The sequence below is a fragment of the Lithobates pipiens genome, unplaced genomic scaffold (genome assembly GCF_037356315.1).
Source record: "Lithobates pipiens isolate NorthernLeopardFrog02 unplaced genomic scaffold, aLitPip1_a1.2 Scaffold_22, whole genome shotgun sequence".
In the NCBI taxonomy this organism is placed as follows: Eukaryota; Metazoa; Chordata; class Amphibia; order Anura; family Ranidae; genus Lithobates; species Lithobates pipiens.
In genome coordinates, this window is record NW_027507784.1 from 304,912,659 (window position 1) to 304,940,549 (window position 27,891).

The 27,891-nt window shown below is 47.2% G+C and overlaps 1 protein-coding gene across 1 annotated transcript in view; it reads left to right on the forward strand.

Annotated features, from left to right (window-relative positions):
* ERN2 (endoplasmic reticulum to nucleus signaling 2) overlaps positions 1 to 27,891 on the forward strand; it is a 92,532-nt gene that overhangs the window by 12,436 nt on the left and 52,205 nt on the right. Inside the window, exons 2-4 of the mRNA XM_077449315.1 lie at positions 1,279 to 1,396; positions 24,872 to 24,905; positions 25,844 to 25,916. Of these exons, the coding sequence (XP_077305441.1) occupies positions 1,279 to 1,396; positions 24,872 to 24,905; positions 25,844 to 25,916 (225 nt within the window). The remainder of the gene's footprint in view (positions 1 to 1,278; positions 1,397 to 24,871; positions 24,906 to 25,843; positions 25,917 to 27,891) is intronic.

Consider the following 27,891-nt stretch of genomic DNA (forward strand, 5'->3'; position numbering starts at 1 on the left):
ACAAATCTGCAGCAACTGAGTGACGCTATCATGTCATTATGGACCAAAATCTGTGAGGAATGTTTCCAAGATCCTTGTTGGATCTTTGCCATGAGGAATTAAAGCAGTTCAGAAGGCAAAGCACGGTACTAGCACAATTACATCTAGCTAAAAAACACTTTCTTAAGTAGATGAAAATTTCCAGCATCACAGATTCATTTTTCTTTCCCTACAAAAGATCCTGTGTTCCTAAAACTTTCTACAGCCTGTCTGTACACTATACAATCAGATTGTATAATCTCCTTTTATGCCGCGTACACACGATTGGAATTCCGGCCAGAAAAAGACAGATGAACGCTTTTCATCGGAAAATGCGACCGTGTGTATGCTCCATCGTAATTTAGCTGTCCAAATTTCCGCCAGCCAAAATTTGAGAGCATGTTCTAAATTTTCCCAACAGAAAAACTTTCTATCGGAAATTCCGATCGTGTGTATGCAATTACGACACACCAAAAATCACGCATGCTCAGATTCAACTACGAGACGGAAGCTATTGGCTACTGGTTATTGAACTTCCTTTTTCTAGTCCTGTCATACGTGTTGTACGTCACTGCGTTCTAAACTATCGGAATTTGGTGTGACCGTGTGTAGGCAAGATAGATTGAGCTGAATTCCATCGGGAAAACCATCTGAGCTTTTTCTGACGAGAATTCCGATCGTGTGTACGCGGCATTAGATTGACCAGAATGATGTAACGTGAGTGCACACCTAAACAATCTATTCCATTAGTATCAAATCAGGCAGCCCCTGGCACTACATAGGTAATGGAGATTCTACAATCAGATTGTATAGTGTATGATCAGCTTTAGTCTGATTTAAAAGGGAACCTGATCTGTACCTAATATAGAAGAATTTTTCTGACCTCTCTGTGATAATGCTAAATCCCAGGCTGTCATGTTAATCCACCGTCTTGAGTACTTTCGGAGTCTCTGACTTGGAATACACTTGGCAATTAGGAATTCAGACTTCACGCCGACTTCTCTGATCTTCCTCTTATCCTAGGAGAATAGAAAAGACACTGGCAGCCAGAGAGAGCCAGGCAACCAGCAGCTTCAGTATAAGATCAGCAATAGTGGGATGTTTCTCACAGTGGAGGTCTCCTTTAATGGATCCGTTACCCAGAGTAACCAATCAGTTTTCATCTGTCCAGTTGCAGAAAAACATAAATTTAGTAGCTGGTAAGTGAATGTTGGATGTGTATGGTGTCACTCCTCTTACATGGTGTCTCCTCTCTTGTAGTGTGATGCCGGGGCCTCCGTCTCCCTCCCAGAATCCCTCCTCTTCGTGTCCACGCTGGACGGGAGTTTGCACGCTGTCAGTAAGAAGACTGGAGATGTGATTTGGACTCTGAGAGATGGTGAGTCGTCTGACTGTCCACACTTACTTGTTCCAAGATGAAAGCTCATCACACACCTTACAATCTGATTGTGCACTCTGCTTTAGATCTACCAATATGTAATGCAAGGACCTATCCGACTGGATACAGATTGTTTGGATAGTTTAGTTAGGTTCCCATATTACAGAAAATCTCATGATCAGATTGTAACGTATATGGTTAGCCTAATGCCTTGTACACACGGTCGGAAATTCCAAGGGAAAAGGTCCGATGAGATTATATTGCCGGAAAATCCGATCGTGTGTGGGCTCTATCGGACTTTTTCCGTTGGAAATTCCAATGGAAAAAATTTGAGAGCAGAATTTTCCGACAACAAAATCCGATCTGACTTTTTCCGTTCGTTTTTAAAGAATTCCGATCGGACAAAGTACCACGCATGCTCAGATCAAATTACGAAACCAAAGCTATTGGCTACTAGCCTCAACGTAGTCCCGTCGCAACGAACGAATGTCATCGTGTTCCGAACGATCGGATTTTCCGACAACTTTGTCCGACCGTGTGTATGCAACACCAGTTTAGGACAAAATCCGTCTGAAAAAATCCGACCGTGTGTAAGAGGGCTAAGCCTTTTCAGCCCACATGGGCTGGTAACCTGGCCACTATACAATCAGATTGTACAATCTCTGTACAGAGATTTACAAAGACGATATGCTATAAGGACAAAACTAAGCAATCCATTACGTTTGTATTCTATCAGGGAGGTCATTTTCAGTACATAGTGTTTTTAATCAAATCATTTTTATTTTTTATAGTCATGCAAACAAAAAACTATATCAACTAAATTGCTAAATATCAAAAATGATTTTATATATATATATATATATATATATATATATATATATATATATATATATACGCACAAACCAAGGAAAATAAAAGCATAAATCTAAAGCTCACTACACACATTACAATCTCCTGTAGATCTACCAACTTTGTATGTAGTACAAGGCCTGCCTGATTGGATAGAGATTGATTGAATAGTTCAGGTAGGTCCTCATATTACATAGTTTTGGTAAATCTCTACAGTTGATTGTACAGAGATTGTATGGTCAGTTTGTAACTTGTATGGTGAACCTAAAGGAGATTGCACAATCAGACTGTATTCTCTATGGTCCCCATACACAATACAATCTTTGTACAATCAAATTTAGATTTACCATACAAGTTACAAACTGACCATACAATCTCTGTACAATCAACTGTAGAGATTTACCATAACTATGTAATATGAGTACCTATCCAATCAATCTGTTATCCAGCCCGGCAGTCCCTTGCATTAAATAGTAGTTGGCGATTGGCCCAGGGGTGGAGAAAGCGAGATATTACACACTTAAGGCCCCTTTCACACAGGCAGACTCCGCCAGCAGATTTGCCTGCTTGGCGGGGGATCTGTCCACTAATCCCCACTGAGCAGGCGGATGACAGGTCTGTGTCTGCTCTAGAGCTGCACGATTAATCGTTAAGAATCGTTATCGTGATTTTTTTCCCGTTGCGATCTTGACAAAGTATTTCCCGATTCCTTCTATGCAGAGAATTCTCTCTGCTCTGCTAAAGCGGACAGCCTTCAAAAGAAAGGGGGGAAAAAACGGGCAGTCTGCCAAGAATCACAACATTCTTTAGCAGTGGATCATAAGTATAAACATTGTAACGATTTTTCCTTTAGATCAAAGGGATACACTTTGCTGTGTAAATGAGGGAAGTTCAACCACTCAAACATTAAACCCTTTTCTGACATTTGTTGGTTTCAAGTTAAAATCAATTTTTTTTTTACTAGAAAATAATTTAGATCCCCCAAACATTGTGTGTATGTATGTATATGTGTGTGTGTGTGTGTATGTGTGTGTATGTGTATATATATATGTATGTATGTATGTATGTGTGTGTGTGTGTGTGTGTATGTATGTATGTATGTATGTATGTATGTATATATATATATATATATATATATATATATATATATATATATATATGTATGTGTGTGTATGTAGATCGGAGTACCCAGAGGAAACCCACGCAGGCACAGGGAGAACATGCATCGTGGTTGGGATCCCTTTTTACTGCTAGGCGAGCGTGCTACCCACTACACCACTGTGCCACCTAGTTTTTAATTACATTTTTTTTATTTATTTATTTTTACCAGTAATGTTAGTCTTACTAGTAATCTGTGATTTTTAGTGGGACTGTGACATTGCAGCAAACTGACCTGACACTTTTGACACCATTTTGGGACCATTGACATTTATACAGCGATCAGTGCTATAAAAATGCTCTGATTACTGTGTAAATGTCACTGGCAGGGAAGGGGTTAACACTAGGGGGCGAGCAAGGGGTTAAATGTGTTCTCTGGGAGGTGTTTCTAACTGTGGGGGGATGGGACTGACTGGAGGAGGAGATGGATCACTGTTTCTAATCACTAGGAACAGCAGATCTGTCTCTCCTCCCCTGTCAGAACGGGATCCGTCTGTTTTACATTGTCACTCTGAGACGCCGCATCTCCGATCCTGATAAGAAGCCTCTGATAGAGGCTTCTTACCACGTGATCAGCTGTGACCAATCACAGCTGATCATCACAAGAACCAGGAAGTGCCAGTACATATCAGTGCCTCCTCATCAGTGCCACCTTATCAGTGCCCATCGGTGCCGTCTCATCAGTGCCCACTCATCAATGCCCGTCAGTGAAGGAGAAAAACACATTTTTTAAAAGTAACCAAGAAAAACTTTTTTTTTTTTTAAATGTTGGTATTTTTTAGTTTGTTTAGCAAAAAATAAAAACCGCAGAGGTGATCAAATACCACCAAAAGAAAGCTCTATTTATGGCAAGAAAATGATAAAAATTTAGTTTGGGTACAGTGTTATCATTAGTGATGGACGAACTTCCGGCGGGACGTTTCGCGAACGCGGACCGCAAACGCGACCGATAGTTCGCGAACCGTAACGTTCGCGGCTGGCCCCATTGACTTCAATGGGAGGCGAACTTTGCAAACCTACAGGTCAAATTTGCAGCCATAAAATAATTACTAGCTGTGCAAACATAGTCCCACCACATGGCCAATGACATAACACATGTATGAGGTGAATCTGGGATCGACAACTACAAGCATTCTTTTTTTATATGTGAAATTGTGACAATTCAGGACTGTGGAGCGCATGAAGGCAATGGAGGAGAGGGAAGGTCAGGGTAGGCAAAGAAGAGGGTGCAGGAGATGATCACCAGCAGCGTGACATACAGCAATGACACCTGCACCGTGATAGTGATCTGACACCAGCACCGTGATAGAGAGCACTGACATCAGCAGCGTGACATAAAGCACTGACACCAGCACCGTGATAGAGAGCACTGACATCAGCAGTGTGACATACAGCCATGACACCTGCACCGTGATAGAGTGATCTGACACCAGCACGTGATAGAGAGCACTGACATCAGCAGCGTGACATACAGCAATGACACCTGCACCGTGATAGAGTGATCTGACACCAGCACCGTGATAGAGAGCACTGACATCAGCAGCGTGACATACAGCAATGACACCTGCACAGTGATAGAGTGATCTGACACCAGCACTGTGATGGAGAGCACTGACATCAGCAGCGTGATATACAGCACTGACACCAGCACCGTGATATACAGCACTGACACCAGCACCGTGATATACAGCACTGACACCAGCACGGTGATACACAGCACTGACACCAGCACCGTGATACACAGCACTGACACCAGCACCGTGATACACAGCACTGACACCAGCACCGTGATACACAGCACTGACACCAGCACCGTGATACACAGCACTGACACCAGCACCGTGATACACAGCACTGACACCAGCACCGTGATATACAGCACTGACACCAGCACCGTGATATACAGCACTGACACCAGCACCGTGATATACAGCACTGACACCAGCACCGTGATATACAGCACTGGCATCAGCAGCGTGACATACAGCAATGACACCTGCACCGTGATAGAGTGATCTGACACCAGAACCGTGATAGAGAGCACTAACATCAGCAGCGTGACATAAAGCACTGACACCAGCACCGTGATATACAGCACTGACACCAGCACCGTGATAGAGAGCACTGACATCAGCAGCGTGACATACAGCAATGACACCTGCACCGTGATAGAGTGATCTGACACCAGCCCCATGATAGAGAGCACTGACATCAGCAGCGTGACATACAGCAATGACACCTGCACCGTGATAGAGTGATCTGACACCAGCCCCATGATAGAGAGCACTGACATCAGCAGCGTGACATACAGCAATGACACCTGCACCGTGATAGAGTGATCTGACACCAGCACCGTGATAGAGAGCACTGACATCAGCAGCGTGACATAAAGCACTGACACCAGCACCGTGATATACAGCACTGACACCAGCAATGTGATAGAGAGCACTGACATCAGCAGCGTGACATACAGCAATGACACCTGCACCGTCATAGAGTGATCTGACACCAGCACCGTGATAGAGAGCACTGACATCAGCAGCGTGACATAAAGCACTGACACCATTACCGTGATATACAGCACTGACACCTGCACCGTAAGCAGCCCCAGGAGGAAGTCAGCATAGCACAGGGATGGCGGGAGCCCCTCATAATATGCACAGCAGAGGTACAGCCCCAGGAGGAAGTCAGCACAGCACAGGGATGGTGGGAGCCCCTCATAATAAGCAGCCCCAGGAGGATGTCAGCATAGCACAGGGATGGTGGGAGCCCCTCATAATAAGCAGCCCCAGGAGGAAGTCAGCACAGCACAGGGATGGTGGGAGCCCCTCATAATGAGCATAGCACAGGGATGGTGGGAGCCCCTCATAATGAGCATAGCACAGGGATGGTGGGAGCCCCTCATAATATGCACAGCAGAGGTACAGCCCCAGGAGGAAGTCAGCACAGCACAGGGATGGTGGGAGCCCCTCATAATAAGCAGCCCCAGGAGGATGTCAGCATAGCACAGGGATGGTGGGAGCCCCTCATAATAAGCAGCTCCAGGAGGAAGTCAGCACAGCACAGGGATGGTGGGAGCCCCTCATAATGAGCACAGCACAGGGATGGTGGGATCCCCTCATAATGAGCATAGCACAGGGATGGTGGGAGCCCCTCATAATATGCACAGCAGAGGTACAGCCCCAGGAGGAAGTCAGCACAGCACAGGGATGGTGGGAGCCCCTCATAATATGCACAGCAGAGGTACAGCCCCAGGAGGAAATCAGCACAGCACAGGGATGGTGGGAGCCCCTGATACTAAGCAGCCCCAGTAGAAATATGACACCGCTCAACCTCTTCAAACAGGAGGGTACGGGCATATAGTACGGTGTGCTTTTTTTGGACAAGGAAGTGAGCCAAATGAAGAAAGAAGGTCTGTGTGCTCGATTAAAAAAATCGTTTATAGACATATACATGGTCTACTGGTCACATGTGTTGAATTCCTCCGAGATCCGTGCCTCATTCATTTTTAGAAATGTGAGGTAGTTAACACTGTCGTGAGCTAGGCGAGTACGCTTATCGGTTTACGATCCCCCCTACTGCGCTGAACGTCCTTTTGGACAGGACACTGGATGAGGGGCAAGCCAACAGTTCGATTGCAAATTGGGCAAGCTCTGGCCAGAGGTCAAGCCTGCCCACTCAGTAGTCCAGGGGTTTATCACTCCTCAGAGCGTCCACATCGGCCGTTAACCCGATGTAGTCGGACACCTGACGGTCTAGGCGTTCCCTGATGCTGGATCCGGGTGACACCTGTCGATGGAATGGCTGAAAGAATGACCTCATATCCGAAGTCACCAACACATCTTCAAACTGGCCTCTTCTTGCAGGCGCTGTTGGATTGGTACCCGCAACTCCTTCTCTGGGAGTGGGAATTGCTCCTCTGCCAGCGCACGCAAAAGCAGAATGCAGCATTTCTCGAAGCAAGGCCTGGAAGTGCTCCATTCTGCCAGCCCTCTGTGACGGCGGTAACATTTCCGCCATTTTGTGTTTGTACCGGGGGTCTAAGTACGTTGCCACCCAGTACTGGTCCTTGACCCTTATGCTTTTTATACGGGGGTCCCTATTAAAACACTGGAGCATGAAGGCCCCCATTAGCACTAAACTGGAAGCAGTGTGGTGGCCTGGCTCCTGCTCATCATCCAGGATAATGTCGTCCTCTTCATTCTCCTCTCCCCATCCACGCACAACAACAGGGATCCCAGAAAGGTTTAAAGCATGCTCTTCTTGCTCCTCCTCATCCGCCCCGGCACCATCCTCCTCTGACTCCTCTTCAGACTTCTGTTGTTGACTTGTCTCAGATAGAGTAGCCCCCCCCCCCTGGGAATTCATCCAGCATTGCGACTTCCTCATCTTCCCGCTCCTGCTCCTCCACAGCTTGATCAAAGACACAACGCAATGCACGCTCCATAAAGAAGGCATAAGGTACCATGTCACTGATGGCGCCATGGCTGCCACTGACCAGTTTGGTGATCTCCTCAAATGGCCGCAGAAGTCTTCATGCGTCGCGCATGAGCAGCCACTGGCGCGGTGAAAAAAAACCCAGCTCCCCAGAACCTGTTCTGCCGCAGAGTTCGTACAGGTAGACGTTAACTGCACGTTTCTGCTGGAGCAGCCTATCAAGCATATAGAAGGTTGAGTTCCATCGCGTCGGGCAATCGCAAATAAGACGTCTGACCGGCAGATTGTGTCGCCGCTGAATGTCAGTAAGGCGAGCCATGGCCGTGTAAGATCTTCTGAAATGGGCCGAGATTTTCCTTGCCTGCCGCAAGATGTCCTGGACCCCAGGGTATTTGACAACGAATCACTGCACGACCAAGTTTAAGACGTGTGCCATGCATGGCACGTGTGTAATTTTGCCCTGTTTCAATGCGCTAAGCAGAGGCACCGTTGTCACACACCACTTTACCAACTGTCAAATTGAGTGGTGTTAGCCACTGATCTGCCTGTGAACGCAAAGCTGAAAGGAGTGCCGGGCCAGTGTGGCTCTTGGCTTCCAGGCACAAGAGATGCAGCACGGCATGCCAACGTCTCACCTGGCATGTCGAATAGGTTCTGGGGAGCTTGGGCGGCGCAGCAAAAGAGACGCAAGCAGCGGAAAAGGAGGAGTCAGCCGAGGAGGAGAGGGAGGAGGATGAAGTAGGAGGAGGAGGAGGAGGAGAAGAAGAGCCAGGCCTGCATGCAATCCGTGGCGGTAAAACCAAATCTACACGGGTGCCACGGGTTACATGCTTGACGGCCGTCAGAAGGTTCACCCAGTGGGCAGTAAAAGTGATATACCTTCCCTGCCCGTGTTTGCTAGACCACGTGTCTGTGGTCAGATGTATCTTGGCACCGACACTGTGTGCCAGAGATACATTCACTTGCCGCTGAACGTGGCCATATAGCTCTGGGATGCCCTTCGCTGAGAAATACTTCCTTCCTGGGACCTTCCATTGTGGTGTTCCAATGGCCACAAATTTGCGATAGGCCTCCGAGTCCACCATATATTATATATATTATATGGCAGTAGTTGGCGGGCTATCAGTTCTGACAAGCCAGCTGTCAACCGTTGGGCAAGAGGGTTATCCGGCGTCATCATTTTTTTACGCTCGAACATTAGGCCCACGGAAGCCTGCCTTTTTGCAGAAAAACGTGAGCTTGGCGTGACGGAAGGTGGAGTGGAGGACGATTGTGAGGAGAGAGGAGAAGGAGAAGTAGAAGACGAGGCTGGACGGTGAGAGCCTGGAGTGTGGCTTTGTGTGTTCCGTTGCTCCCACTCGGTTTGGTGATGGCTGCTCATGTACCTTCTTAAAGCGGTCGTCCCTAGGTGAGTGTTGGGCTTACCGCGACTAATGCGTTGACTGCAAAGATTGCAGATGGCAACACTATTGTCAGCAGCGCACACATTAAAAAAAGCCCACACTGCGGACCCATGTGCCGGCGTCCTGGGAGCGCCAGATGTGACCGTACATGGTCGATGCCTCACTCCTGATACATTAGCAGTCTGCTTTGTCCCTCCTGTGCAATGTAAGTTATTCCTGCTTCTCCTCCCTATCTGCTGGTCCATATCTCCCTCTGAACTCCCCTCCTCTTCCTCTCTTGTGGGCACCCACGTGACATCACTAGACACGTCATCATCAACGTCACCTTCCCCACCGCTATAAGTAGAGATCTCGGAGTAGGCAGCAACACCGGGGACCAACCTCCTCCTTGGGCTGATCTGGGTACTGTCGTCAGACTGCTGAGTGGCGGTTCTTGCTACCTCCTCCTCCTGATCCAATGCCAAGAGTAGGGGGGGTTAGATTGCGCTATGGACCACTCAATACAAAAGGTAAAAATATATAAATATGAAAAATTGGGTAAGAGCAGCCTCTATTTATTTCCACCCGAACGGGTGGAAAGATACTGAAAGGGGTGAGAGAGGAAATAGACCTGGCGCTATACCATATACCACTACAAATCTGTACGTGAAAACTCTGTTATATGTAATTTTCAGCGTGCTGGCAATTAAATAAAAATCATAGAATAAAAGTCATAAAATAGGAAATGCTCAACCAAATATTACTATCAATAATACTAAAGTGCAAGTGATAGACCTGTGCATAAAAACTTTGTAATTTTCAGCGTGCTGGCAATTAAATAAAAATGGGCTCCGGATGACGTCTGTATGACGAAACGCGTAGGGCGTGGCCAAGCGACGTACACCTCTAGCATACACCAGGAAGCTGAGCAGGACTTTTAAAATTGTCTTAAAGCTGTAACACAACCACATTTACAAACTCTGCTTTTGTAAGTAGTTTTAATCTTTTTTTAATAAAAATGAGCTTTTAAACGTTATCACACTATGGATATGCCTCTCTTTTAATATACATAACGTGGCACACTATACTCACGGAGAAACGAGGGATCCCCAGCATTGCATCTGAAGCAAGCCAGAGAGCGACACAATAGCTGATATTGTGAAGGCTGATCCACCCCGGATGGGGTCATTTTTCCGGTGAGAGCATAATATAGAAGTGACCACTGAACACGGGAAATAATTTTGGAAATTATCACTTCCCTCTCCTTCACGCACGGAAGATTCTGTCACTCACCAGAGACTTTTATATTTATTTTTATTTTTATATTTTTATATTTGCATATTTTTATATTTTTATTATCTTTTTCATTGTTTATTTTTTCCTGCACTGCACAAATCTTCACTTTTATTTTTTTGCAGTGTGTCAGTCATCACGAAATTATTTCTGATTATACTTTGCATGATATTTTGTGAAAAACACCTTATAAACAAAATACAGTCACCATATTTTTTAGTTTTGAGATTACACATTTTGTTTTACCCTATTTTGGTTTCATATTTTTAATTCACGTATGATAACATATAGCTATTGGCACATGTAAATCCACTGGCACTTGCACTTTAGCAGCATATTGTTTGAGTCACTTTTGGATAAGCAATGCCAAGAGTGGCTGCGCATCAGAAATGTCTTGATATGGATCAGAAAATAATTCCTGTGACTCAAGCGCAAGGTATGTGGTGGTGGTGGTGTTGTTGGTGGTAGTGTCTTTGGGGGTGCACATAGCAGAGAGTGAAGAAGAGATCGAGAGGATGAGGAGGGTGCAGAAGAGTAAGGCTGAGTGAGCCACTCAACCAAGTCTGGTGCGTCCTTTAAGGTAATTGAACGCACCTTCTGCAACTTCCCACTTTGGCTCAAGCCTGTTGCTCCTGCCCTACCCCTACCACCCCTGCGAAAGGGCCTGCCTCTTCCTCTGCCTGTCATTTTTTAAATGACCCTGTGACAAAACTCTCAGTCCCTATACTGATAAAGGACTGCTGCAGTATAGGGCAGCAGTAGTGCACCTCAACCCTATATATTGTGTACCTATACCAGTCCTTAAGGAATAGCAGACTGTACCTCACTCAACCCTATGTACTGTAGTACCCTATACCTTACCAGTCCTTATAAGGACCTTTGTGGAACTAATAGGTTGTGAATGATTAGCAGACTGTACCTCAGTCCCTATACTGATAAAGGACTACTGCAGCAGAAGGGCAGCAGTCAGCAGTAGTGCACCTCAACCATATATATTGTGGACCTATACCAGTCCTTAAGGAATAGCAGACTGTACCTCACTCAACCCTATGTACTGTAGTACCCTATACCTTACCAGTCCTTATAAGGACCTTTGTGGAACTAGTAGGTTGTGAATGATTAGCAGACTGTACCTCAGTCCCTATACTGATAAAGGACTACTGCAGCAGAAGGGCAGCAGTCAAGTATAATATTCTTTCTATATTTGGAAGAAAGAATATTATACGTGTACAAGCCTATTACCATACCAGCCCTGAAAAGAACCTTTGTGGACCTAATAGTAACAGCTACTGATTAACCTGACTGTCCCTCACTGCCACACACAGCTTCCTTCCTGTCCCTATTTAAACTGACAGAACACAGGCTGCTGGAACAATAACTTGAATAGCACTCAAAACTATATCCTGTACTACTTTACCATACCAGTCCTGAAAAGGACTTTTGTGGACCTAATAGTAACAGCTAATGATTAAACTGACTGTCCCTGCTGCACACAGCGTCCTGTCCCTTTCTCTACACTGACAAAAGACAGGCTGCTGCAACAATCACTAGCACAGCAGTGCCTCAAACCTATATCCTGAACTACACCTAACACCTATACCATACCAGTCCTGAAAATAACTTTTGTGGACCTAATAGCTAGCGATTTGGGTCACTGCAGTCTCTCCCTGCTCCACACAGCAACCTCTCCCTATAGTGACATACGAAAGAATGTAAAATGGCCGCCGGATCGGGTCTATTTATAAGTTAGGGGGAATGTCCAAGTGTCCATGTGCTGTAATGTCTCAATTGGCTGTCCTGTACCCCATGATGGATGTGTCATCATAGGTCAAAGTTCTTTTACACAGTAAACACGGAAGTCCGCCGGGCGAACGATAGTCAGCCGATCAGGTGGCCGAGAACAGCCGAAATTCGCCGCGAAACGCCCGCCGGGCGAACCGTTCAGCCATTCCTAGTTATCATTCAAAGTGTGACAGGACTGAAAGCTCAAAATTGTCCTGGGCAGGAAGGGGTGGAAGTGCCTGGTATTGAAGTGGTCAAAAACTGCATGTAGTTTAGGGGGCCGGGTGCATTGATTGGTGGGGAGGGGGGGGGCGAGGTTTTGTTGTAAGGTGCAAATCTGCACAGCATACTCCATCCTCTTTGCAGTTACCTCCTACTGTGGCCTCTTCCAGCTAGGACAGGTGCAGGCACTGCTCCAGCCATCACGGCATCTCCGCTGCCACTTCTTCAACATCCTGCGAGGCTCCTCTATGGCCATTGGATAGCCATTAATGATGTAACTACTGCACATAGGTGAGCCAGAATGTACATTGAACAATGAATGTGCTGTGTACATAGAAAAGAAAAGGCTGCTGGGAGCCAGGGAAAGGTGTTTTGGGAAACAATACACGTTTCTTTAACTCGCAGAGATCTTTTATTGCGGGATTTTAGTTCTGCATTACATTTCTTCACATATCTATAAATTGGGTTTATTGGGTTTTACAATACATCTCATTCGTCTTACAAGGCCAAGTGCAATAAGACTTGAATGCCAAGAGTCAGTGGAGACAATGTGAAGTGTCAAGGTGTATAATGCAGTAAACCATCATTGTACTGCACAGGTGTGAGCATAGAGCAACCGGAAAGGAAGTGATGCCGGGAATCAATGCATATAAAAGGAGCAGAAGACACCAGGAGTGAAGAGATGTGAGGAAAGTAGAGAAGAAGGTAGAAGTAGTTGCAATGGGTCGAGTAAGACCCCTTTTCACACAGCTGTGAACTTTACCGCCCACTTGAAAAGGGATTTGTTGTGGATTGTGTTTCAGAGGCAGCTGAGCAGCAGTTTGCAGACGTTCAGGTGGTGATACTGCCACCTTCCAAATGCCTGTTTTTTATTCCAAGGGAGATTTTACATTGAAATAGTGTGTCACAACCATGCCCATGTGCCTGCCAAACATGACATGCTGAGTTAAATTTACCAAACTGTGAAGCATTAAGGCGGTGCGAGCGGACCTGAGCAGCTGCTGTGTACATTTGTAGGTAGGTGGTTGGGGGTGGTAACGTCACATTTACACCTGAGCATTTTGGAGCTCGAAACTCCAAAATACTCAACATCCAAAATCACATACTTTTCCCATGGCCCAATTCACGCCTGAGCATAGGGATGCTTGAAGCTTGAAAAAGCTCATAAAAAGCTTGTATAAATGATCAAAGACGCTCAGGTCAAGTGTGAATGCAACAAAATTATACAATAAGAGTGTAGGTGCAGTGGGCATAGAAAAGAATCACCCCCCTTTAAAATAATCACATTTTGTTGCTTTGTAGCCTGAAATGAAGACAGTTCTTGTTTTATCCACCAGTATTTACTAGTGCAACTTATAACACCAACATGTCAGAAAAAATAACAAATAAATCAAAAATAGAATCACTGAGTTGGAAAAAGGATCACCCCCCGTCAGTATTTTGTTGAAATACCTTTTTCTGTATTTACAGCCATTAGTCTCAACACCAAACGCTATGTCTGGCAGTAATCCAATACAGCTCACCATCCAGATAACACCATTCCTACAGTAAAGCATGGAGGTGGTAATATCCTTTTATGGGGGTGTTTCTCTGCAGCAGGGACTGGAGCACTTGTCAGGATAGAAGAATAGATGAGGCAAAATACCATCAAATTCTTGAGGAAAATCTGCTACCTTCTGCCGGAAAGTTGTCAATGGGGAAGACGGTTTACCTTCCAACATGACTGACCCAAAGCACACAGCAAAAATGACCACTCAGTGGTTGAAGGAGAAAGGGGGGAATGTCCTTGCATGGCCTAGTCAGAGCCCATTGAAAATCTGTGGAATGACTTGAAGACTGCAGTCCATAAATGGTCACCATCAAATTTAACTGAACTTGAGGAGTTCTGCAAAGAAGAGTGGGCAAATATTGCAAAGTCTAGATGTGCAAAGTTAGTAGAGACATTTCCCAACAGACTAAAGGCTATAATTATAGCAAAATGTGATTCAACTAAATACTGACATAAGGGGGAGTGATCCTTTTTCCAACTCGGTGATTCTGTTTTTTTATTTTTTTCTGACATGTTGGTGTTGTATATTTCACTTGGATGTGATAAGTTGCACTTAGTAAATACAGCTGGATAAAACAAAAATGGTGTGTTTTTATTTCAGGCTACAAAGCAACAACATTTTATTATTTTAAAGGGGGGCTGATTCTTTTCTATACACATTTTACCCATATAGGGGGAACTCAATTAGCAGTCCAAAACAGCTGGTCACTGTCTCATTAAATAGTTTAGTGGGGTTCCTCTTAAGCTAAAACACACGACTATAATTACACCATCACATATAAACACGCTGACACTCATACATTTACCAGCAGTGACCTACCCAACCATAATGTATGCCTAAATGCACATAGCAATTGCAGTCAGCAAAATTCATTGTGGTACTGTGTCGGGCCACCTGGAATTGGGTGCATAGATCATAAGAAAGCAGCATGTAACCAGCAATAGCACCTTGCCTATTGGGAAATGTTCTCAGCAATCATACTGAACAAAATAGATTGAGCCCTCAAAGATAGGCACATATGCAGGTTCATATCATCTCCATATTAAATAATTAACCACGGCTAGGGTCGACCAGTTTGACATAGCTACGTCACGGGGCTGCAATGAAGTTATCATTAGTCAGCCTTGATGTCAGGTGGCTTAGGCTTCCCTGGTGTAATTATATTAGTGTGAATGCAGCCTCAAAAACACAAATCAACTGCTTGTTTTTTTTTTTCCATAAAGGAACGTTTATTGACCATGAGAAAAAATACAGAGGATTGCAGAAACACATGTGGGGTGCAACATGCACCAAAAATACGGATAAAACAGCTGTTAACAATAGCATGAGCTGAGAAAACAGTACGTTGTTTACAAGTTTAATAGTACATTAACAAGAGTAGTGCGATGTGTTCAGGGAGGGGGAGAAGAGAGGACCTCAGAGATTGGGAGTCGCAGGCAAATTCACAGCCCGGGTTGCGTAAGGTTGTTCTGAGGGGGGGGCATGGAACCATCATCTTGGGGCGGGAACCCCTCCTTCAGCTACAGGGGTCAACAGGTCTCATCAGGCCGGTCCTTAGTAGGTTAGGGGGCATAGTAGCTACTGGTTGCACTGGGCCGTACACGTACACGTATCCGGTCAACTGCTTGTTTTTACCAACCCTTGGCCACCTATGTGAGCCTTAGAGAAAGAGAAGAGGTGGTTTTAGTGATAGGTATTTGTAGCCGATGGGAGGCAATCATTGTGTATTTTCCCGTGGTATTAACGAGGGCCATCTTGTGCATTCTCCAGTGGCCCTTTTGAGGGCTACCATTGTGCATTGTCCCCTGGCCTTTTTGAGGCCCACCATTGTGCATTTTCCAGTGGTCTTTTTGAGGGCCACCATGGTGCATTGTCTTCTTGAGGGCCACCATTGTACATCGTCCCGTGGCCTTCTTGAGGGCCACCATTGTGCATTTTCCCAGGTCCTTCTTGAGGGCCACCATTGTGCTTTGTCTTGTGGCCTTCTTGACGGCCACCATTGCCCGTTGTCCTTTGGTCTTCTTAAGGGCTGGCATTGTGCATTGTCCTGTGTCCTTGGGCCACCATTGTGCATTGTCCTGGGGGCCTTCTTGAGGGCCACCATTGTGCAATGTCCTGTGGCCTTCTTGAGGGCCACCATTGTGCAATGTCCTGTGGCCTTCTTGAGGGCCACCATTGTGCAATGTCCTGTGGCCTTCTTGAGGGCCACCATTGTGCATTGTCCTGTGGTCTTCTTGAGGGCCCCCATTACACATTGTCCCATGGCCTGCTTTGAGGTCACCCTTGTTTATTGTCCCTATGTCCCACAATTGTAAGAGTTGTCAATCGAAAGTGGGTGAAAGGAAATGCCTAATCCAAGTGGTTAAGATTATGTCAAAATTGGTAATTGTCTAGCATTTTTGTCGGGTCTCCTTAATCCTGTTCTTTACTTTGTGAGAATTAACAGCATTTAAATTACTTTTATTGCCTTAATCTCAATTGTTTTGAATCAGCTGGGGGCTGGAACAGGTGTATCCACCCCCTTCCCACTCCTGGCAGCATATACCTCCTAAGAAGCGCCCCCCTTTTTTGCCTATAGCAGTGCAAGGCATCTTATTAGAACTGAGACGTTTGGAGATCCACTTCCACTCAGCAAATCCGACAAGCAGCAGGCGTGACTCATAAAGCATCTTATCCGGTTGGCTACCCTTGTCATAAACTCCTTTCATGGAACATATTCTAATTGTTACACACAAATGGAACTTGTTTGACAAGTTTTCAACCCTACGAGCTGTGCCCCTCCCATCATCTGATTTCTTTGTAACACTGGTTCCAGAGATTTATCATTCCTCAGATAAGACAGTAAAAAAAGTGCAGAGAAGCACAAGACCTCATTCATGGAAAGTGTTCTAAGGAAATGCCTCACCATTGTCCACAGCAACTAATCAGCTTAGGGGACATTTAGCGACTACGTTTCTGAAAATTGGATGGTTTTGGTGTGGCAGTATCAGAGCCAGAAATATTGGCACACAGTGTCTCAGCACTGATGCCTTTTACTGAAAGTGCAGAATGGAAGATAAAAAGATTTGGAACAATTTAAAGTTTATCTAAACCTAGAATCAAAAAAAATATTATATTGCAGCTTACTAGTGTAGCAAGGTCCCAGGTCCTTTGTAAGGACCCCAGGACCAAATGTCCTGTGCCTTTGTAGTTCACACATCCCCAAAACATCAGCGATCCACCTCAGTACCTTTCATTATAGGCCTTGTTGACTCGTTTCCAAATGTAGACAGAGAAGGAAAAAGATGGCAAGGTTCAGAAGAGAGAAGAGGAAGGAGTGGACAGGGGGGGATGGGGCTGAGACACGGCGGTGGTAATCGATCACTTAATTGACTGGCAGAGGGCGCATGGGCAAGAAATAATCAATAATGACCATAATAGGAGTGGGTCTCGTTATCGCCCCAGTAGTCGCTGACCCTCTGCTGAGTAGATGAAGGCATTCCAGACGTCCCAAGTCTGTTTGTAGGCCTCCTGTTTATGTTGTGTGGTTAGGACCAAGTCCTCCATTTTCTTTACCTCCTCCACCTTCCGCAGCCAATGTGTCACGGTCGGGGGAGCTCGTTGCTTCCATCGCAAGGGGACGCAGGCTTTTGCTGCGTTAAGCAAATGTCTCAGTAACGACTTTTTTTTGTGGAGATTGTGGAATGGTGCAGGAGGAAGAATGCCGCGTCATCAGGTATAATATATTCCGTGAATTGCTGGGAGATGCGACGTACCTCCCCCCAAAACTCCCTCAGTCTAGGGCAGTACCAGAAAATATGGAGCAGTGTTCCCTCTTCCTCGTCACAGCGCCAGCACCGATTCGAGGTTGAGGGAGAGCACCGCTGCAGCCTGGCGGGTGTTAGATACCAGCGTGTGAGCAGCTTAAAATTTGTTTCCTGCATCTTCGTGCAGCGTGAAGACTTTAGGGCAAATGAGATAATATGCTGTGTCTGTGTTGGTGTGAATTTACACGATAAGTCCTTCTCCCAGTTGGCGAGGCACGGCAAATGTGGCTGTTCTTTCGGTGTATTGAGCATAGAATATGTTTGAGACAGAATGTGGGTCAGAGGGCCCTTGTCCGCGCACATTTCCTCAAACGTCGTTGGCTGTCGGCCAAAGGCCTGGGGGGTGGGAAGTGAGTGTAGGAAATGGTGCAGTTGCAGCACCTTCCAAAAGGGAAGACAGAAGGTCCCCGCGGGGTCGGTCAATCTCGATAGGGATGGCCACCGCCCGTCCTCCACAAACCCGCCCGCATAGTCAAGTCCGCCTTCCCTGAGGGTAGGGTAAGCCGTGGGTTGTAAACCCGGTGTAAATTTCGGATTGCCTAGGATGGGAAACAATGGGGAACACTCCGACGTCAGGGATGTCTGAGTAACAATCTGGTGGCTGTGTCTCAAAGTAACCCCTAGCAATGGGTGCGTTTTCAGGTCAGGAGGAAGGTCGTCATAACACCACAGCGCTCCTTTCAGCGGTATTCGGGATTGGGCTTGCTCAACGTTTGTCCACAGTTTGGTAGACTCATTTCGTCTCCAGTCCAGTATACGTCCCAAATGTGAGGCTAGGTAGTATCGGCGGATGTCGGGCAGTGCCAGACCCCCGCAATGTTTGGGGAGCGTCAGTTGTGATCGTCGTAATCTGGGTTTTTTATGAGCCCACACAAACCTGGTAAAAAGGGCTTGGATTTGCTTAAAGAAGGAGGGCGGTATCTGAATGGGTAGGGCTTGGAAAAGGTAGATGAACTTGGGTAGTATGCTCATTTTGATAAGGTTGCATCTACCAAACCGGTAGTGAAATCCCGAATGCCATTTCTCTAACAGTCCACGGGTCTTGGTCAAAAGGGGTGGGAAATTAAGTTCAAAAGTGCGGTTCAGGTCAGGAGGGAGTCGTGTGCCCAGATATGGTAGAGCTGTGTCAGTCCAATGAAAACTAAAGTTGTTTTGTAAGTCACATTGCGTTTGGGGAGAGGTTGCTACACACATAGCCGTTGACTTCGAGAAGTTTATTTTAAGATGGGATAATGCGCCGTATATCTTAAATTCCCGGAGTAGGTTCGGTAGAGAGATTCTGGGGTTAGTCAAGGAGAAGAGAAGGTCGTCGGCGTACGCCGAGATCTTGTAACCGGCATCACCGACCACAAGGCCCGAGATGTCCGGGTTTAACCTGACAGTGTTTAGGAATGGCTCTAGTGAAATGGCGAAAAGAAGGGGGGACAACGGGCATCCCTGCCTTGTTCCATTCCTGATAGGGAATGCGCTAGAGAGGACCCCATTAGCCTTCACTTGAGCTGAGGGGTTGGAGTACAAGCTGCCTATCCAACGCATCATCCTGTCTCCCAAGCCTAAATGACGGAGGACAGAAAACATATACTCCCAGCTTGCTCTATCAAATGCCTTCTCGGCGTCGGTGCTCACAAAGACACAGGATGTCTTAGTAGTGTGTGCCACCCGAAGCAGATTGAGCACCTTGATGGTATTGTCCCTGGCCTCCCTATAAGGCATGAACCGCACCTGGTCTAGGTGGATTATGTCCTGCATATGCTGTGTCAGTCTCCTGGCTATGATCTTCGAAAAGATCTTCAAATCAGTGTTCAGCAGGGAAATGGGCCTATAACTGCCACATTGGTTCGGGTCCTTCCCTTCCTTCTGGAGTACCGCAGTATGGGCTCTAAGAGTGTCTCTTTGGAAACCAGTCCCCGAACCCAGAGCATTAAAGAGCGTCACCATACGTGGACCTAGAATTGGGAGCAGGGACTTGTAGTACTGAGCGGTGAAGCCGTCCGGTCCTGGGGCTTTGCCAATCTTCAAGGAGTCAACCGCCTCCCGGAGTTCGGTCAAAGTTGTGGGTTCCTCCAAGATGGTGCTCGTCTCTGATGAGAGTGACGGCATTTGCGAGTCATAGACATATTTGTCTATAGCTAGCTGGTTGGAGGAGGGGCTTGGTAGGTTGTACAAGCTAGAGTAGAATTCGCCGAATACGTCCGAAATTTGTGTCAGTGCTGTGGCCATTGTCCCGTCCGGTCGTGTTGTCTGTGGTATGTATGATGCCGCTTTGACCTCTCTAACCGACTGGGCTAACCGCTTCCCACATTTATCCCCTGCTTCGTATGACAGCCTGCGGCAGAACTGCAGGGCTGCCTTCGCCCTGTATTGTAGCAGGTCTGTTATTTGAGACCGGATGGTCTTCAACTCGGACTCTAGGGCCTGCGTGGGGGCATGTTTGTGTTGAGCTTCCACTAAGGACAGTTTGTCGAGTAAAGTGGTCAAAAGTACATTCCGGTCCCTTTTAATCTTTGCCCCGTGCTTTATGAGAACGCCACGTATAACGGGCTTGTGAGCCTCCCATAGCACCCGGGGTCACAGTCCCCGATTTCGTTCTCCCTAAAGTATAGGTCTAGGTGTTTGGACACATCTGTCAACACCTCTGGCATCTGAAGAAGGCTTTCATTCAGACGCCAGAATAAGGGTCTGGGTGAGGGTCGTTCGGTAAGAGCATACGTCAGGGAAATTGGGGCATGGTCCGACCAGGTTATCTGACCTATGGTTGTGGTGTGTACTAGATGTAGTTGGTCATGGGGGATTAGAAAGAGGTTTATCCTTGAGTATAGCTTATGTGGGGCCGAATAGAAGGTGTAATCCCGTTCACCAAAATGCTGTAGACGCCACACGTCGCGCAGTCGAGCTTTGTGGAGCATTTGTGCAACCCGTTTCCCGCAGGCTGGAGGTATGGGTGAGGTGCCCGTCGAAGTGTCTGAGGCAGGTAGTAATGGGACATTAAAATCACCGCCCAACAAAACTTGCCCCTCTCTGAATGCCAACAACTTGTTCAGCGCCTGACTGAGAAATCTATCTTGGTGTTCGTTAGGGGAGTACACCGTAGCCAGTGTAAAGCGCACCCCACATATTTGCCCTTTGAGGAACAGATAGCGCCCCTTGGGGTCAGCCAAACTGTCCGTTAGCTGCCATGACAATCTACACGAGATCAATATTGAGACCCCCTGAGTCTTGGACGCATGGTTAGTGGAGTGGTATGCCCGTGGGAATGTCCTGCTCTGCAAGAGTGGTAATTTGCCATTTTTGAAGTGTGTCTCTTGGATAAAGGCCACATCAGAGTGAGATTTTTTAAGATCGTGGAGTAACATATGCCTCTCGGGCGTGTTGAGGCCTCTAGCATTAAGAGAGGTCACTTTGATGGTATCCACCGCCATGTCTCAGGAAGGAAGTTGAGGGAGAGGAAAAATGTGGTAAGTAGGGGGGAGGAAGATGGGATTCTCGGTTACTGGGAGAGAGGAGCAGGGATAGGAGGGAGAAGGGGCGTTAGGAAAAAGGGGGGCAAGAGGAGGCTCCGACAAGTCAGAGATATCTCCTCACCCCTCAACCCCACGTAGGGGCAACTAATTAATCAAGCTTTTAAAGCTTGAAATGCGCGCGACCTGAACTGGTCGATCACTAGTCTAGGTGGAGAGTGGGTGAACAGAGCCGAGGATCCAAAGCCCCGGCCATTAACCCACACCGGCAACGTCTAAACGTGGGTGGACCTGGGAACAGAATATCAAACGTACCAGTAGTAACATAAACGAGCGAAAACAATCAAATAAACAACAAGGGAAATAAAGGCATGTAAACAGAGAGACATAACAGAACATCTTATAGCATAAGAACTTCCATTGGCTAATAGGGGAACGCAGCAGCGCTCTATCTCCCCAGCATCAACCCCAACTACATTGCCAAGGTGTCTTCCCGTGGCCACCGAACAGTGCTAGAGACCCCCCGTAGGCCCTTGGACTCCACTCCCTCCCCCGGGGACGTCTCCAAGCCTCCCCCCTCCCTCATCATGAGTCCACGGCCACTTGTACGGGCTAACAGGGGCCCGGGCCCAAAGTGCATGGGATCCCTCCAAAAGGAAGGGCAGGGGATCCCCATAGTAGCGTAGTGCGTAGGGACCTAGACAATAAGGGGGTACCCCATCACCCCATAGAGCGAGGGCTGCCCCCCCCCCCCCCGAAATATCCCCCTGTCTCCCCCCTCCAGTTACTGCTATCGGGACGTGCCGGGGTAAAAGATCTCCTCCCTCAGCTGAGCATCCGGACAGCCTCCCACCCGGAGAGTAGGGGGGGTCTTCACATGACTGCCCAGTGATGTCCCCCAGATTGTAGACCTGGTAAGTCTGTCCTCCCCCCAACCCCTCCATGGGCTGGGGGGCATAACAGGCATGTCTCGAGAGGCAGAATACCCTGAAGTACCTGAAGACGGGCGTCCCGAAACATATATCCCTGGACTTGTAAGGTAAAAGGGCCCTGGGGAGGGCAGTCACCATCCATGCAGGAGTCCCAATCAATGTTGGCTCAATAACGGAAGCCCACCCCCGGTGTGTCCCAGGGTGGCTGGCAGTATCTGTATGATAGCCCGATGATCAAGGGACATATGGAACAGGGCTGGCAGCGCCGCCCTACAGTGGGATTCTGACATTTCCCTCAGTTCCCAATATCTTGCGCTGGAAAGGAGAGGGACTGGGCCATGGCCTCACGGTTGCACACAGGAGGGTAGTGAGGGTGGAGGTGCGCCGGTGGTCACATAAACGTTGGGGTCAGGGTGAGCCAGGGAAACGGGCTACTCATGTCTCCCGAGCCGCCTCGTTGGATGGTGTCCGTGAGCGGCGTCTGGAGCGAGGCATTCTCTGTGGCTGCGGGCCGGGAGCTCTTGTTGCATCCGGACGTCCCTGGAATCTCGGCAGGTAGCCAAGCCAGTTGGGAACTGTGATCGGATCTGTGTCAAGGAAGTCGAAGAGGGCCGGTAGCGCCTCCCGGGATCTCAACAGGAACGGTCTCTGGTCCTTGATGAAGGTGACCGACAGGGGGAACCCCCAACGGTAGGTTGCCCCGCGGCGTCTCGCCAACTCCAGAAGGGGTCTCAACAGGGCCCGGCGGTAAAGTGTGGGCCTGGAAATATCTGGCAGTATCTTCACGGGTGCCCCGTCAAAAACGACCTCCCCAACCTCCCAAGCCCTGCGAGTTATGGCCTCCTTATGGGTGTAGTGATGTAGGCGACAGATAACATCTCGCGGTCTGGCAGGGTCCGAGGAGCGTGGACCGAGGGCCCTATGGATCCGGTCAATCTCGAAGCGTTCCGGGAGCTGGGCACCCGCTACTTAAAGATATCGGTAACTGTGGCAAGTAAGTCCGCAGAGCCTGTAGCTTCTGGCAAGCCCCGCAGCCTAAGATTGTTCCGCCTGCTACGGTCCTCAATCTCTTCCATGCGGAGCTGGAGTTCAGTAGCAGATTCTGCCTGGGCTCTATGCTGGGACTCTAGAGCGGTGACCCTCTGTGTCAGTGCTGACAACCTGGTTTCATCAGTAGTAAGCCTGTCATCTAGAGCCCGCACATCCTGCCTCATTGCCTGGATTTCCTTTTTGTGTGCAGCTTCCACTCTCCCCACAAGCCCCTCTATGTCTGCCTTAGTCAGCAGTGATTGCAGGATTGCCTTCAGTTCCGCATCCGCTCTGTAGGTAAGTGGCAGCTGTGAGGGACCTCCTGGCTCTGTGTCTGGAGGTATGGGTGAGCTGGGGAAGATGATCGGGCTTTGGGACCCCTCCGAGGGTGCAGGCATGTCCCCAGAAGCTCTGTGCACTCACCACGCGGCGCCACCATCTTAGATCTCCAGGTGTCCGCGCTAGGTGTCCGGAATAGCCGCTGGATATCACTCCCCGCCGGCGTTTGAACCGCCGGGCTGGTCTGCAGTTTGTTCCGCTTTCCGTTCCTCTTCTTAGAAGCGTGCATTCTGTGGTGTGGTAGTCGCTATTGCCGGTGTAAGCATGGGCTGCCGGGAGCTCCGTGAAGATGCGTCTCTACTCGGCCATGTCCAGACCACGCCCCCGCCACACCATGTTTTCAGAGAGTCCTGTATTTCACCTGAAGTTATTTGTGGATTTTTCTTTGCATCCCAAACAATTTTCCTGGCAGTTGTGGCTGAAATTTTAGTTGGTCTACCTGACCGTGATTTGGTTTCAACAGAACCCCTCATTTTCCACTTCTTGATTAGAGTTTGAACACTGCTGATTGGCATTCTCAATTCCTTGGATATCTTTTTATATTGCTTTCCTGTTTTATACAGTTCAACTACCTTTTCCCGCAGATCCTTTGACAATTCTTTTGCTTACCCCATGACTCAGAATCCAGAAACTTCAGTACAGCACTGGATGAAAGATGCAAGGGTCTGTCAGGAGTCCAGAAACTCATTCACCTTTTATCCACACACACTAATTACAAGCAAACGGATCACTGGTGAGGATGGTTAACTTTGATAGCCATTCAAACCCCTTTGTGTCAACTTGCGTGCTTGTTATCAGGCCAAAATCACCAGGGTATGTAAACTTTTGATCAGGGTCACTTGGGTAGTTTTTGTTGCCATTATGATTTAGAAATTACTTTGTTTTATTCATATTCTCTGAAAAATGGCCAAGAAATCATAAATTATGCCAGGGTATGTAAACTTATGAGCACAACTGTTCTACGTTCTATCTACCGGTAGTTGTTTATTTAAAGTTTGACTTTAAATTTTTCCCTTTGCTTTCAGGGCAAATTTACCTTGTGTTTTTTTCAAAAAAATAAAAAAATATTTATTTTTTATTAGCCTTGAGCACTTATTCATTGAATTATTCATTCAGCTTTTAAAGATTGTTAAACAAAATATGTTTTTTTTTTAAGAAAATACATTTCTGCATAATTCTGCATAATTCTCAACCGGGTTCTGTAAAATGACCCCCATACTATATACTTTCTATTTCAGATCCTGTCATTCAAGTCCCGCTCTATGTCGCTGAGTAAGTATTTTTGCTGATGTATTAACAAGGCCTCAAATGGAAAAACAAGCAACTGTGTTGACCAATCAGATTTTATCATTTCATGAATATAACTGATGGAATCTAGTCACTATTTTTGTTGTTTCAGGTACTTATATAGTGCTGTCAATGTACGCAGCGCTTTACATATATATTGTACATTCACATCAGTCCCTGACCTCAGGGAGCTTACAATCTAAGGCCCCTTTCACACGTGCAGATCCCGGGAGGGTCCGTATACAGCCACCCGCTTGCTCAGCGGGGATCGCTCCGTTGATCCCCATTGAGCTGCCGGAGAGTTTTTCTTATTTCAGACAGAAGATACACCAACGTCTTATGGTTTAATTAGTAAGGTTGTAGACCAGGGGTCTCCAAACTTTCTAAACAAAGGGCCAATTTACTGTCCTTCAGACTTTAGGGCGGCTGGATTGTGGTCATCAGGAGTACAAAATGTCCCTCATCAGCTGGAGTAAACAATGGGAGGAATTTTGCCCTATCGTGTCTTTAGGTGGAATTGTGCCCCGTTGTTGGTGTCTTGGGTAGGAATTGTGCCTCATCATTGGGCCTCAATGTTGGTGTCATTTTATGGATCTGTACTCCATCGTTGATGTCATTTGTAAGAATTGTGCCCCATTGTTTGTGTCCATGGGAGGCATTGTGCCCCATTGTTGATATCATTGGGAGGAACTGTGCCCAATCATTGGTGTCATTGGGAGGAAGTGTTCCCCATCTTTGGTGTCAATGGTAGGAATTGTGCCCCTCTGTTGGTGTCATTGGGAGGAATTGTTCCCCTTAATTGGTGTCAATGAATGAAGTAGTACCCCGAGGGCCAGATAAAAGCAAGGGCTGCAGTTTAGAGACCACTGCTGTAGAGGATGGTCATAGTATATTCTGATAAGTGACTCTTATCTGTGTTACAGACCCGCTTTCCTGCCGGACCCCAGCGATGGAAGCCTGTACATTCTGGGGGGAAGAAACAAGGAGGGACTCATGGTGAGTGCATACAGCTAATAAACCTTTGCTGGCCATAGATGGGGGCAGATCATTCCCTCAATATGACAAGGAGAAATGTGATTATTTCAATCACATTGGAACACACTGCTGTACTTGTATGACTTATCTGACACATTGGTACAGTTTTTGCACAATTTGTTGTGAAGCATAAGGATCCTTACAGGCCACAGTAAGTTATAACGTTATAAGCAATAGTTTTCTCTACCAAGGTATACCCATAAACAGCCTAATTGGTGTCAGATCAGGGGTGGGGTGGGGCAGTTCTGGGCCATACTCCTTAAAGCTTGCCACAGTTATTTGTTTAGTGAGTGGCCCTGGCCCTGTTGGCCCCCTTGCTACTGACATTCTTTGTTTGTTTAATAATTGTTGGAGCCGAGTAAAAAAAATTGTTGGCGGAACAGCAACTGCTTCCAATCAGATGAAGCTGCTGTTTGGGTATTCTGAGAGCCATCAGAGTACAATAGCCCAGCGGGGGGTTTTGTCCATCCATAAAATATAGTGTGGATGGAGGGGAGCAATCTGTTGTATTGCCAGCTTAAGGCTTTGTAAGGATATGAGCAGAGACAGCATCTTTGAAGAAGACCTGAAATAACAAAATAAGCTAGCTAGCTGCTTCAAAGGAGTTTCACCAAAGTTTTTTTATTCTAGCTCCTGTCCCCATGTCCATCTGCCTAGGTAAGCCTGTTCCTGAGATATTTTGGCTGGAAGCGCACGCCCCACCTTCCCTCCTTGCTTTCTGATTATGCATTAACCAAGGAGGCGAATATTAAAATTGGTGTTGATGGACAACAGCACTTGCCTAAAGACCTATCACAGTGCGGGAATTTCCGCCCCATTGCACTTTTAAATGTGGACCTGAAACTTTTTGCTAAGATCCTCTCAAACAGATTAGTGCCGCACATCCCTAGTTTAATACACCTTGATCAAGTGGGGTTTGTCCCCATGCGGGAGGCACGGGATAATACGACCCGAGTTCTTAATCTGATTCATGCTGCCCGTGGAGGGGGGAGGTCCTTCCTCCTTCTCTCCACGGATGCAGAAAAGGCATTTGACAGGGTGGCCTGGCCTTTTTTACAGGCCACCCTGGCACATGTGGGCCTAGGCCCCAACATGCGGAGTTGGATCTCGGCGTTGTATTCTAAGCCTACGGCAGCGGTGCGGGTGAATGACTGGTGCTCTGACTACTTTGCGATCTCTAACGGGACACGGCAGGGGTGCCCCCTGTCCCCTTTAATTTTTATCCTGACACTGGAACCTTTTATGTGTCATGTGCGCAAAGACCTGAACATAACGGGCCTCCAGAAGTCTTCAGCTCACCACAAGCTTGCGGCCTATGCGGACGATCTCATTTTTTTGGTCTCCAATCCCGTCGCCTCCCTCCCAAATATTCTAGAGGCGCTGCGAGTATATGGGACACTCTCCAACTATAAGGTCAATTGCGCCAAGTCCGCGGTTTTGAATGTCTCTGTCTCGGCTTTCGCATTCCGTTGGGCAACCGACTCCATTAGATACCTGGGTGTTAATCTCACCGCGGACGTGGCGCAGTTGTATCTACACAATTATGTCCCTCTGTTGCGGAAACTAAAATCGGATCTAGAGGGGTGGCACTCCCTGTCATTGACCTGGTTCGGGCGCTGCAACGCCTTTAAGATGACAGCACTGCCGAGAATTCTCTATGTCTACCAAGCCTTACCGATCTACGTCCCCCCAAAATTTTTACTACAATTGAAGTCCCTCCTTAGGAAATTCATATGGGCACGGAGACCACCTAGGACGAAGCTTCAGACCCTTACCAAACCCAAGGACCGGGGTGGTGTGGGCCTACCCGATATGCGTAGGTACTATAGGGCGACCCTACTGACCAGAGTCGTGGACTGGCATTGTAATGCATCGCACAAACAGTGGGTGGGGATGGAAATTGAGGACGCATCTCTCCCCTTGTTGACATCCCCAT